Source organism: Bombus bifarius, unplaced genomic scaffold (assembly GCF_011952205.1).
Source record: "Bombus bifarius isolate JDL3187 unplaced genomic scaffold, Bbif_JDL3187 scf7180000008297, whole genome shotgun sequence".
NCBI classification, from domain to species: Eukaryota; Metazoa; Arthropoda; class Insecta; order Hymenoptera; family Apidae; genus Bombus; species Bombus bifarius.
Genome location: NW_022884576.1, coordinates 504,363 through 517,692, shown reverse-complemented (window position 1 = coordinate 517,692; position 13,330 = coordinate 504,363). Strand labels below are relative to the sequence as shown.

The 13,330-nt window shown below is 43.0% G+C and overlaps 2 protein-coding genes across 8 annotated transcripts; one reads left to right on the top strand and one right to left on the bottom strand.

The window, feature by feature from the left end:
• Window positions 1-3,357: 3,357 nt before the first annotated feature.
• Window positions 3,358-9,094, bottom strand: LOC117212459 (axonemal 84 kDa protein-like). Of its 4 annotated transcripts, none has more exons than XM_033457315.1 (16): window positions 8,730-9,094; window positions 8,404-8,608; window positions 7,943-8,333; window positions 7,645-7,831; window positions 7,419-7,559; window positions 7,280-7,354; window positions 6,988-7,211; window positions 6,691-6,875; window positions 6,272-6,568; window positions 6,040-6,201; window positions 5,738-5,891; window positions 5,325-5,616; window positions 5,124-5,219; window positions 4,758-4,979; window positions 4,566-4,676; window positions 3,358-4,505 (listed from the first exon to the last, which is right to left on the bottom strand). In XM_033457315.1, the coding sequence occupies exons 3-16, from the start codon at window positions 8,101-8,103 to the stop codon at window positions 4,365-4,367; spliced, it is 2,448 nt and encodes an 815-aa protein (XP_033313206.1). In that variant the 5' UTR covers window positions 8,104-8,333; window positions 8,404-8,608; window positions 8,730-9,094; the 3' UTR covers window positions 3,358-4,364. The 4 variants fall into 4 exon arrangements, with proteins under 4 accessions (XP_033313206.1, XP_033313207.1, XP_033313208.1 ...); XM_033457316.1 differs by having other exon boundaries at window positions 8,747-9,094; XM_033457317.1 differs by lacking the exons at window positions 8,404-8,608; window positions 8,730-9,094 and having other exon boundaries at window positions 7,920-8,084.
• An 803-nt stretch (window positions 9,095-9,897) lies between these two features.
• Window positions 9,898-13,196, top strand: LOC117212428 (putative fatty acyl-CoA reductase CG5065). 4 transcript variants are annotated; one of them, XR_004488453.1, is made up of 10 exons: window positions 9,898-10,131; window positions 10,252-10,473; window positions 10,595-10,843; window positions 10,932-11,077; window positions 11,143-11,252; window positions 11,330-11,522; window positions 11,694-11,942; window positions 12,034-12,213; window positions 12,363-12,540; window positions 12,894-13,196. XR_004488453.1 is itself a non-coding variant. In XM_033457266.1 (10 exons), the coding sequence occupies exons 1-10, from the start codon at window positions 10,126-10,128 to the stop codon at window positions 13,006-13,008; spliced, it is 1,551 nt and encodes a 516-aa protein (XP_033313157.1). In that variant the 5' UTR covers window positions 9,898-10,125; the 3' UTR covers window positions 13,009-13,196. The 4 variants fall into 4 exon arrangements, 3 of the variants coding, with proteins under 3 accessions (XP_033313157.1, XP_033313158.1, XP_033313159.1); XM_033457266.1 differs by having other exon boundaries at window positions 12,363-12,443; XM_033457267.1 differs by having other exon boundaries at window positions 12,363-12,443; window positions 12,862-13,196.
• Window positions 13,197-13,330: the final 134 nt, after the last annotated feature.

Below are 13,330 nucleotides of genomic sequence, written 5' to 3'. Positions count from 1 at the left end.
CCAATCTTCAAAAAATTTCCCTTTATTGCGCGATTTCTGTTTCACCCCTTTGCCTCGATTTCGTGATTTCTCATTTTCGCGTCGGCCGTTAAACTCAATAGATTAGCATCTTGTCCATTGTTGACCGAAGGTAGAACCAAACTCGGTCATCTTCTTTCCCCTTTAGTCGCGTTCCCACGATATCCTACGTTTCGACCGTTCCGATTATTTCGAAATCTCTATGTGTCAAAAACAAGGTCGCGCTCTTTTTCTTCCAATTTTTTCTTCTCCCTTCTCATTTCTGTTTCTTTTCCCTTCGTTATATCCGTTGGTTATTTGGTAGCGTGCAATTGCTCATCGCGTACGTGTACGAATGATCGAAACGGGGGAACACCGGAATATAATATTGAATTCTTATAAGTAGAAACCATAAAGCAGCGATATTTTTGACGGAATTTTTGTATCGACCTAGTCGGAAATCTTTTGAAAGCGATAAAAATTGTGATCGGTGTTACACCTTGAATTAATCTTAAGCGTTACATTCGATAGTTTGCTGTTGTTGACGATAACACGTAGAGATATCCCCGAGATAAAATTGGGACGACGATTTGCAGGTTTTGCATACATTATACATACATACATACGTATATTCGCATTCGAAAAGTGTGCGTGTACATGTGCGTTTGCATATACGTGGCGTATCTGTGTGCGCAACTGCGTTCATCTCGGTATATGTGTAGAGTCGAATGTGCAGTGCGTCGTAAAACGAAAGCAAAACACCGACAGTGGTAGTGAATATGTAGTTGTTGGCAAAGCGAGGGGCGTCGCGTAGCGTGTTTAGCGTAGTGCTTTTACGTTACAAGCGTAGATGCGATTTGCGGCTCGAAAACGTCGTACTCGATGTCGCGGCAAACACATGCTCCGAGCAGCGTGGTCGACGAATATTTTTACATTCAGTGGTTTTACAATCTAACGAATAGCTAGATAGTCGAGTGTGAATAAATACCGAGCTGCTTCTTAAATGAGCTACGTACCACGCCAGCGAGATCGAGCGACGATTTTGCACGCGACGCGGGTACATCCGATTCCTCTCTCGCGTACGTGTCAATCTCGTCTAATCTTACATCGATCTTGTTCGATCGCACGCACGCACGAACCTACGTAAGTATGTACGTACTTACGCATGCATGCACGTATACACGCGCGCACGCACTCATGCACGCAGGACCGCATACATATACACGAACGCATACACCTGCATATGAAGTAGGTCGAACATTTGCACGCATACGCATCGCACATGTGTGTACACCTAATTATCGAGTAGCACAAAAACCAGTTAGACTAACGTTTGTATATCGTAGCCTGTGTATTATACCGTTACGCAACCGTTGAAATGCAAAATGCAAAATGCAACACGAAACATTACGATTTCGCATAAACCTGTTAGAAAAAAGAAAAAAGAAAAAAAAAGGAAAGAGAGAAAAGGAAAAAATAAGAAAAGAGAGAAATGCGCTAAAACGACTCGTTCGACTCCTGTTCGACTCTTTCGAGTCGGAGTCCGAGCTAACGTTTGCACCAGAGGAGTGTCACATGCACCAGATCCATAGCGTTTAGTCGTTAAGCGAACGCGTTCGCAGCGCGTTTATAAATATTATACGTTCGTATGTCGCTCGATCGCGTTTGGTCGATCGTGATGGAACGCCTGTTGGCGCGATTACGCGCGCTCAGATAGAAAATTAGCCCCATAATCGGAGAAAAAGTGCCAAAAGTAAACGCGAACGACGGATCGAAGGTGTCTCCCAGCCCTCGAGCGTTTCTTCTCCCTATTTTATTTTCCGATTTTCTCGTTTGCTCCAACGCGCCGCGATCGTTCGGAATTTCGAGCGATCCCGGTCGATGGAGCTTTCGCGAAACTCGCGCGACAGCAACAACGATCGGCGGCCGGTGTCAGTGGAAACCGAGTTAGCCGAAGCAACGGACGGATTATCTCTACCGTATACTCTTCTCGCGTGGATGAAGATCATTCACGTGTGGCGCCAGAGATTCGTTGTTCGAGCGATCGATCGTTCATGTTTGGTATTTAATCTGTGTTTTCTCACGCAGATGGAACGCGCGCTAATTCTAAAACCTATTTTAGAGAGTCAAACGAATCGTCGACATACATTGCGTAGTGTATACAAACTAAGTACGCGTTAATTCGAACTGGATGCGAATTGGGCCTTATACCATGGATTACCTCAATCGTAAGCAGCTTGCGAGTCAAGTTCCAGTTTGCGATAACGATAGAACGAGCGTTAATAGGATTTTAGAGCGATCCCGCGCGAGAATGGCTCGCTACTCGATGTCGATCAGCGTAATCCAGTCGATACTTATTCAGGTTCGATCATAGTCGGTATTTTATCGCCTATCCGTATTACCTCTCTGTTCTCGACACGATTCACCCTGCTGTAACTCGCGCGAAGTGGCGAGTCGAGAAGTGCAAGTTGTTGGCCTCTGCGTCGGATCGAGAGCGAGCCGACACGCGGGACTCATTTGACACGGCGTACGACGCACCGCGTCAAACGATATTACTGTCTCGTTTTCTTCTTGGTCTTTCGTTCGATCGGTAACATCGTGAAAAGGGAAGGCAGGTCGCCTCCTCTAGTTGTTTTCTGATTCGCAAATTTATCGAAAGTTGAACTTTACGCATCGACCATTTCATCATCGACTACTACAAGTCTTTAATCTTGAGATTGGTGGTCATAATGCAAGTACACCTACTTAAGGGAGAAGCATCGTCGAGCTTGTAAACAAAAAGTTTCGAACGAAGGTAAAAGAAGAAAAGAGGTAATGGAAAAAGTTATGCTGGAATAGCTGGCGAGCCGGATGCTGATGTGTTTGAGAATATAGAAAGATTAATAAGCAAGTAGGGAACGTCGCAGACGCTAGATTAGATTCGCGATCGTCCGAATCGGAATGGAAAAGAAAAGTGGAAAAAAGAGATTATCGTGACAGCGTTATCGTTTGACATATTGCGCGCGACTATGAGTATACATATCGTACGCGTGCAAACGATACATAGGACGAACAGGGTTCCGTCGATCGGTGGAAGAAGAAGTAAGCGCAAACGAACTCAACGGAAGCAAAAGAGGAAAGCGAAGATAAGATGGGTGCGAAAGAGGACGACCGAACGAACAAACGGAGAAACGAACGGACGAAGGAAAGAACGAACGAACGAAGGAACAAAGGAACGAATGGATGAATGAACGGACGAATGAATGGACGAACGACTGAATGAACAGACGAACGAAGGGACGAACGAACGGACAAAGGAATGAATGAACGGACGAACACATGAATACATGAGCGGGCGAATGAACGAAGGGGCGAAAGAAATTTCTGCGATCGATCGTGTTCGGTTGTGTACCGAAGTGAAGACTGCTCGCCACGCGTGTCCGGCCCTCGCAGCGCGCAACACTATACATATATTTTTTAGCTTCCTATTGCGTATGCACGTAATGTTTGTTCTAAAAATCAAGAGAAGAATTAAACTGCAAGTTGGGAAGGTGTATCCATCTGTACAGGTGGGTGGGGTGGAAGGAAACATCGATTCGAAGAAATAAGTTGTATTTTTCGACAAAGACTAGAAAAAGACGGACGAAGGGAAAACGGAACGAACGAGCCCCGTTCGAAAAGTAGTAGCGTTTTCGATTGACGATATCGATAGACAAACAAACAAACAAACAAACAAATAAACAAGCAAGCAAGCACATATACATACACACAAATACACAAACCGTTCGTTGTCGGAAACCTCGACTGACTAGGCCCACGTAGTCAGATCCGCAGTAAAGGACTCTGTCAGTCGTACAGATTTAACGCTTCCTTGTCATATCATTTCCTCGTCGTTGTGTATCGCCTGTTATACACTTTATCGATCTGATCCGTGCGCGCACGCACACTCAACCACCCACCCACCCACACACGCACACGCACACACATTTTGCTCCACATCTTGCCCTTCGTCCCGAGCATTCCAGCAACCGACTCGGTCGCACAATCTCTACCTTACATCATTCTGCTACCTCATTCTCTTTCATTCGACCCTCGACCCAACGACGAAGCGCATCGATTAACTCTTTATCGCTTAACTATAAGCTCGATATCGCTGTGTGTTTCCTTCGAGTCGAAATATCGTTTTACAAACTGATATATCGTTGACAAACTGATCGAACGGAGGCGTTTATTATTTCCTGAATATCGCTTGATGCTCGACATAACGTTGTATATCCGAATAAAGAGAATTTCGTTTGGGAAACGAACTCTCGTCATCCAATCTTATTGCCCTTCTTCCATTTTCGATGCACCGACAGCAAAGTGTCCTTATTTGCAGCTCGATCGAGTTAAGAGGACATGCTGATAACGTTGGTACGTTCGAGAAGTTGAGTAACCGTCGACGCTAATTTATACGACATCTGTTCCGTCAGTAGTCGAGTCTTGATCCCAGCGGTGTTTAACGCCAATTGATAAAGGTCGGCGTAAAACTAAAAAACAAAAGAAAAGAAAGAAGAAAAAGCAGAAGAAAAAGGATCGTTTTTCTTTACCTTGATGTCTTCGACGTCATCGAGTGGTAAGTCGGAGAATTCGGAACTGACCTCGGTACACCGTATGCGCATTGTCCGCGAAGATGTTACCAAGACCGTCAGGTTCGTACGCTGAATGGTAAAGTTCAGTAAAATAAGATTAAGTATATATTTTGAAAATAATTAACCGAAGGCTATTTGTTGGCGCGTTACCTGTTTTGCCACGCAACCGTGTACCTCTTTAAATTGCAAAACTATTTCTCGAAAGCTGCGAGACGCGTTCCATCGTGACCAAGAAAAAATATAGGAGGTAGACAATAGAGCCATGCACTCTCTCAAGTGTTTCTCAGCGATCGGGTGTTTGATCGAGAGTCCTTTTAAATAGCTGGCAGCGTCCCGTTCCGGAAAGAGGTCGCAACCAACTTGTTGCAATCGCTGCAAGTTGCGCTAGTTTACGCTTTACCGCTAGTACTCTTTGTAAACGACTCGAGCATCGCGAAATATGTACAATTTACACGACCGGACAAAAGCAGAGGAACAAAAGGGTAAAAAGTTGAAAGACGAATTACACGTAGTTACCTCGATCAAACATTCCAATTCGAAATATTCACCGATAATTTCCTTAACTGGTGTAGACGCGGCACCGGTAAGTGAGTTCAAACAAACTCGATCTTCCTACGAATGAAAAGGAAACCTAATTATTCGTCAAGAAATAAAAAATCTTCTTTGAATTCTGTATGAATACGAGATCCCAGGTTGAGAAAATGCTATAATACTCGCCCTGACAACGAACTCGGCTTGAATCGTGGCAGCTGTAATGCTGAGAACCACCCCGGCATGTTCTCGTCCGCTTTTTCCCATTTCCGGTTTCAATTCCCAACTTTGAAACGGAAGATTCGCGTATTTGTAGCCAGCTAATCCATGAATTCCTAATCTTCCGGTACGAAACGTGATCGTTTGTTTCTCTTCGTTGAATTTAACATCGTGTACGTGTTTCGTTGACCACATTTCTTTCTCTGGTAACCAATGGACGACCACCGGTGGTTCGAACCAGAACACCGTATCGGGCAGCCTGTACAGGTGCAACAGCGATGCGAGCAGCAATCAACAGGAAATGAAGAGGGAAATTCAAATCAACAAAAAGGAAAGTAAAATTCGTAAAGAATAAGATTGACGTATTGACGTAAACCGACTTGAGTGTAAGCAAGACGAGCGCATCCATCGCTAGTTCCAGAGCTTTCATTTCAGCTTCGATGACTTCCGGCGTTCTCTCGGACTCCAGTGGTGCCTTAGGTGTCTCGTATGATCTAAGAAACGGTACGAATTTCGGCTCCTTCGGTAATTCAACTGTAACGAAAGTGCTTAATTGATAACTGGACCGGTTTCGGTGGTCGTTTCAATGACGCGATTCGTAATCGAGGTGTTTGTGAACGATAAACATACAATCAATAATGCGAATTATGGCCATCTGGAAGGTAACCCAAATGGTACTCACGAGTAGTTAAATAAGTCTCTTTTCCGAGATCTTTTGGTTGTGGCGATTGATAGAGGAGATCTACGCGAAATACTCCACCGAGGATCCTATATTTTCGCAAATTCACTTCTGTATTTTCGCATCGAGTAAAGAGTAACTTCCTGCTTTCCGACATTGCTTCCTCTGTGAAAAAAACATTTCCCGTGCGACACGATATGACATCGACCATTGGAAAATCGGACGACGATTTTACCTTCTCTCTGACCAAGTATCTCGTTCGGGGTCGGCAAATAGGGTAATAGCTCCGTTTTCGAAGGCAACACCGAGGCCAACGTGGATTCGAATTCCGACTGGTAATCTTTCGCCGAATGTGCTTTTTTCTCCTTTTTACCTCGTTTCCTTTTCTTATCCAGCCGCGGTGAAACCGCAGGATATTCCATTCTTTCCAGTATCGCTTTCTTTTCCTCTAGACGTAAACGTCGTCCTTCCGCTTGCTCCTCGCGTAATCGAACCTTTTCTTCGTACTCTCTTGTCGAGTATTCCAGAAGATCTATAAAATAAAACACAATGTAGATGTAGATGTAGAGGATGATGGAATTTGTCGAGGTAGTTGCGCCAAATTCCCGCTCACGAGCGAACGCATCGAAAACTGTGTAGAGAAGCATAACGTACCTAACGATGGATTCCACAGATCGAACAAATTTTCTGGTAGTTGGGGCATGCGATAGGAATGAGCTTCGATCGAGTAATGATCGTAAGCAAGCCAAAGACCTCTAATCGCCATACGATGGCAGTCCAAATCGCTCGGCATCTTAATCGTCAGTTTCATTTCTTCGAATTCTATTTCGATCGACTTTCTGCAATTTGAAACGCGTAACGATCAAACTCGATCAGTATATTATGTTAACGGTACTAGAAGAATGTAATAAAACATATCGGTAGATTGGCGCAGCAAGATCGAAAGGGTACCCGTGTGTGATTAACGACGATCGTTCTATATCCCCTCCTTGTCGTTTCAGTCCTATCGGCAACGGAATAGGAGCCCAAACGCAACACACTGCTTTGTTCGTCGCACGAACGTATCTGGTAGTTTTCATGTCTTCTCTGATCATGTTAGACTCGATGTTACGTAGCAATCGGTAGCACGCGAGATCTATCCACCGTTGAAGTTCCATTCGAAGCTTAGTAGCGATCTGTGGCGTTCGAAAATAAAAGTGACAATCGTTGGAAAAGAAGAGAGATTTCTTCGAGATCCACTCACCGATTCGCATTCGATCACGTATTCCTTCGAGTCGATCGTGGAGAAGCGAATAATCCGATCGATCTTGCTCAACAGCTGAAAGATAAAAGTTAATCATGAAAGTTTTCGACCGATTGACCAAATTATTCTCTTTACTTACGTGTGTGATCACTCGACACTTATCCTCTATGGTATTCATACTCGGCTCTTTATCTGTCAACGGCCAGAGAAACAAAAATGTATTCATGTCGGACAACGAACCAGGATCTGGTAGACCATCGCAAGTCATGTACCGTGCCCACTAAAATACATCGATAGAAACGGGAAGAGAGAGAGAGAGTCATCATGAAATGGTGGAAATGCGTGATTTTCAACCAAGTACCAACGTTCTCTTCTTGTTTCAGGTTCAATATGTTATTCGCGTACGCTGTCCAATGTCGAGAAAGTATGACGCGTGTCTGTTTCAGCTGTCTCTGCCGGATCGTCGCTTCTTCCGCTTCCATTTCTGTTCTTCGTTTCGTGTCGTATTGTTCCAAACGAATCTCCTCTTGCAGGTCTTTTATCATAAGATCCCTGCGTGATATAGCAAAGGAAAAAAGAAGAGGAGGAAGAAGAAGGGAGAGACGATGATGATGAAGTAAAAAAGTACATATTTACGTACTTCGGTTCCTTCGTCCACGTTACCTGATATCCTCCATCCGACTAATTTTATCTACATCGAAGATTCCTGCTTTCACAGCGGACTCATCTGTTTTTTCTTCCGGCGAAGCTTGGTCCTCTTTCCTTTTTTTCTGATTTTTCAGGGACGTGTCTTTGGATCGCGCTATAATTGCGGCCGCTGCCATTTTCTAAATTAATCGAGATTGAATAGAATCGAGATTGTTCGGTTTCTTTCGGGAAACGGCCACGGCGTTTGCGGCTCAACGCGTTTACTAGATCGGCTGATTTGGAATTCGAAAGTTGGTCGAACCGCGTTACGTCGCTACACCGCAGACATCAACGCGAATCAAATGATCGTCGCTTATCTCGATTTACTTTACAGCGAAATAACCTGCCATTCGCGCCATCTTTCCACCTAGAACATCGAACGTTCAACAGTACCGAATTAGATTATCGCTAACTGAAATACTATGTTTCTTCCTTACCAAGGATAAGACGTGACGTGGTGCGTCGATGGATTTCGCTCGTTGTCTTCGCGCGATGCTTTCTCTTTCTACTTCATCCTCTTCATACTCCACGTACAACTTGGAGTCCGAGTCTGAATCGCGGTCATTTTCTTCGTCGAAGAAATCTTGTATGCTTTTCGTCGTTTGTCGGTTATTATTCGACGATGCTTTGCCCTTCGATCCCCTGCAAAATTGACCATTTCTCTTGTACTTCTTATCTTACTCTATTTCTCCCTCTCCTTTGCGTGTATCATAGACAAGCTCGACATAGGGTCGAAATGGGTACTTTTTTGCCGAATCGATACCTGTCCGAGACGATCACCTGGTCCAAGTCGAAGCTCGAACGAGTCAACAACGACGTCGTTTCGCTTTGTCGGGGAAATGACGACATCGATGTATTCAAATGGATTAGCGAGAAACCTCCGTTTCTTGTCAAACGCCGTCATGAATGTCACGATCGACAGTAACACGTCTGACAACTGCCGACTGCCGTAACCAACTACCAACGATATATGTATATGCATATATATACATGTATATATATGTGTAGGGTGCATCCTATACTTTGCTCTACATATAGCAAAAGAAAAGTAAAACGTATAGAAAAGAGACATTGAATAAGCTGCTTTCGTATTAAGCGATTATTCGTGGGAAATAGACAGCAAACGTTTTGTATTTATGATTGAATTATCGGATATTTATAAACATTGGTATGGAAGCTCGTAAGAAAATGGATATGCAGCTATCCTCACCGCATTAATTTCTGTAATAACGTTTAAGAATTTATCGTGTGACTACTTCTATCTTCGAACGTCGCGGGTATGTAGGGTGTTTTCTGTATTTCGACAAATCAAAATATCTCATAAAGGATTAGTCCCAATAAAAAAAAAGTTTGAATAGAAGTTGTTTTGTTTGAAAAGGAGCATCATACTGCGCAAATTATTTTTTTGGGGGCGAATAGTGGAAGAGATTTTGAAGTTCTTTATAATAAATATTAACTCATTTATGTCGAAAAACTATTAGTTTAGGAGATATTTTAACCGCAATTTGTTAAATTTAACGTATGGAAGACAAAGTCAACGTAACCACAAGAATACCACTTTGCATCTTTCCTTGTTTTTCATACGTTAAAATTTCACTGAAATATAACAAACAAGGAACAAAAAAACGTTTACAACTAAAACTAAACTAAATGTATATTAAGAAAACGGATCTTTAATTCCTTAATACACGTTTCACATGCTACGTTTATTTTAATAGCTACACGCTCAAAACCACGGTCTCTAACTTCAATATTCAATTTATTTGAGTCATGACAATTCATCGTTGTTCGGTGTTTTCCGAGTGCCGAACTTATAAATACAATTTAACAATGGACATATGCATATGCAAGGATTTGCCCTTTCGACCCGTATAAATTACAATGAAATCACTGTGAGGTCAATTTCAATGTCACCACTTCCTAAGGTTCCTGAGGTTTCACAATAGAATCGGTCAGTCAGTTGATCAGTCGATTGGTTCGCCGGTCAACTGATCGATTTGTAGAATCAAAATAAATGAGAAAGAAATAGAAACGAAGAACAAGAAGAAGAAGGTGCCGGTAGAAAAGCAAACTGAAGAGAAACTTGGGCAGAAATTTCAACGAGGAAGAAGCAAAGGGAACCGGTTCAAGTAGCAGAGCGGAGGAAAATCACTGACACTATGCCTGTAAGTCTTTTTATCGAATAATCCCCCTTGTTTCAAGTGTCTAAATAAGTAAATAAATAACTATAATAAATAAATAAGAAGGAAAGGGTCATACGTTTCGGGGAAAACGATCGGTTTCAGACAGACGTCAATGCTAAGACCAGGTCGAAGGAACGTGCCTCGATTGCCGCGTTTTACGCTGGCCGGAATATTTTCGTGACTGGCGGCACTGGGTTTCTGGGAAAGGTGTTGATCGAGAAGCTGCTGAGATCCTGTCCCGATGTTGGAGAGATATTCATATTGATGCGACCAAAAGCCGGACTGTCGATCGACGATAGATTGAAGAAAATGCTCGAGTTGCCGGTTAGTAAGAAAACGAAACGAGTTGATGTTCGTATTTGATGCGTGCAGTAGTAAGTAATTATATACATATAATGAATATACATGCGTTCGTTGTCTCGACGAGTCTTTTTCGTGTTCGTAGCTGTTCGACAGACTGAGAAAAGAGAGGCCATCCAACTTGAAGAAGTTGATCCCGGTTCGCGGTGACACAAGCGTCGAGGGCTTGGGTTTAGGACCGGTGGAAAGACGAACGATCACCGAACGAGTTTCCGTGATTTTTCACGTAGCCGCGAACGTTCGATTCATCGAAGATCTAAGAAAGGATATATTCTCGAACGTTCGCTCGACCAGAGACGTTTGCATCCTTGCGGGAGCTATGAAAAACTTGGTGGCAAGTAGAAAACATTCTCTTTTTTATCTTAATTTAGGAAATTGTAAGAGCAACCTTAAACTCTTAAAATCACTTTCCGTTGCATCAGGCATTAGTGCACGTTAGCACCGCATACGCGCATGTTGACAAGCCGGTAATCGACGAAGTTGTATATCCCGCTTTAACAGACTGGAGAAGCGCTATACGAATGATAGAATCCCTAGATGAACAGACGGTGCAAATATTTACTTCCAAGTGAGTATTTTTCTTCCGTCTTTCTATCGGGATTACATCAACAAGTGAAAATCGTTGGAACGCAGGTACTTGGGTTCGATGCCAAACACGTACACGTTCACCAAGCGACTGGCAGAACAGGTGATAAGCGATTACTCGAAAGATTTGCCTAGCGTAATTTTTCGACCGTCGATAGGTACGTAGCGAGGTTCATCTCATAATAAATAATAAATAATAAGTGGTAAATAATAATGCGCTCGGAAATAAAAACAGTGATATCGACGATCGAGGATCCTGTGCCTGGCTGGCTGGACAACTTCAACGGACCCGTGGGTATGATGGTCGGTGGTGGAAAGGGAATATTGCGAGTAGTTCGTTTAGAACCGAACGTAGCCGCCGATTTTCTTCCTATTGATTTAGCCATTAAAGTTATGTTGACAGCCGCGTGGAAACGAGGATTAGAAACGTATGAGAGCTAAATCGTAATTCGATCGATCGCAGTTGCGCTAACGTACACCCTTATATATATACATAAGTCTAAGCTGTCGCGTTAAATTTTGGTAGTAACATTTAGTACTTAGTACAGCTGGTAGTACCAAGTACTAACATTTACTTGAAAACGCTCACGTGCATCCAGGATAACCAAGGATCCGAGCGTTTACGTCTATAACGGCAGCTCCCATCAGATCCATCGCATCACTAGCAAAGAATTGGTCACAATGGGATTGAGGCTAAACGAAGAAACGCCGCTCGAAGGAATCATCTGGTACCCCCGAACCATTTTAACGTCGAATCGTCTTCTTCATTACGTTTTGACATTGTTGACCCACGTGCTGCCAGCCTTGATCATCGACGAAACCCTTAATGCGATGGGTCGTCGACGGATGTAAGCACGTCTATATACTTGCTCTGTTCAGTTTTTCCTTTTTTCCATTTGATCTTATCAATCTTTTCGACGTCTTTCTCACTTCGATTAGGCTAATGAAAATTCACAAGACGATTTACTCCAGCATCACGCAATTGAGTATCTTTTTACACAACGAGTGGTGTTTTCACAACTCCAACATGTTGAATATTTTAACGACACAAGTGCCACCGGCAGAGCGAGAAATCTTCGGCTACGATTATCATCATTTCAACGTGGAACAATACTTTAAGTAAGCGTTAACGCTTTAAGTAACGAGTGGTACGCAAAAATAGTTTTCAATCAATATCGAATAGTTTTGCTTATCTGTGTTGTTGAGCACTATCGGGTATTCTTTTCCAATACATCTCTAATTTACTAATTTACGTTTCATTTTATTAGGAATTGTTTGATCGGAGCGAAACGTTATCTCTTAAAGGAGGATTTGACACGATTAAAACAGGCGAAACGATATTACGACAGGTAACGTTTATGATCGAGAAGACGCGTTAGGTGACTGCCCCGTTTGCCATCGTCTCACCAGCTATCGTATTACTGACGTCTTCCTCTACCTACATACGTATGTACACGTTCCTAAGGTTCGTTTGATCAATCGCGTGTCGATTTCACGTTTCCATCGATACTTACTACTACAAGCAGACGCGATGGTGGCGCCACACGCGCAACTTTTGATCGCTTTCGTGAAACGGGAAATGGAAAACGGAAAGCAGGTTGCGGATTGCAGGTTGCGGATTGCAGATTGCGGGAAACGGAAAACCCCGTTCAGATAACGTAACCATATCGTCGCGTCAGATTAAATCCCCTCCCCTGCCCTCGTGTGTTCATACATTATGCTAATTTTGCTATTTGCTCGACTAATCTTCGACACTATTCTCTACAGGAAGTTATTTTGAATGATCGGATATTTTTTAGGATGAAGTGGTTCGATAGAATATTCAGCGCTTGGTTAATCGTGGTGGCAATATGGATATTTTGCAAAGTCGGAATATTTTCGTACTTCCTTGAATCGACTCACTCTATCGTCTAACCAAGTGTCTGTGGCGAACATGTAATTGTTTCCTCGTAAATTGCAACGAACCTCGTACGATGATGCGATCGACGAAAAGGTGGGATGGAATAAGAAGAAGGAAAAAAGATGTATCGCGATATCGCCGCTTGTATCAACGAAATCAACGACAACGTTCTTGCATGAAATAAAGTAGATTGAGAAAAATATTCTTCTACGATGTTTCTTTCTTTTATAAATAATATATTTCGTTTGACTGACAATGAGTTTCGAACGAGCAGGACGCTGCGATTCTCGCTAAAAGGCGATAAACTTCGGACGTAGGAAATCCGATTACGCGCAA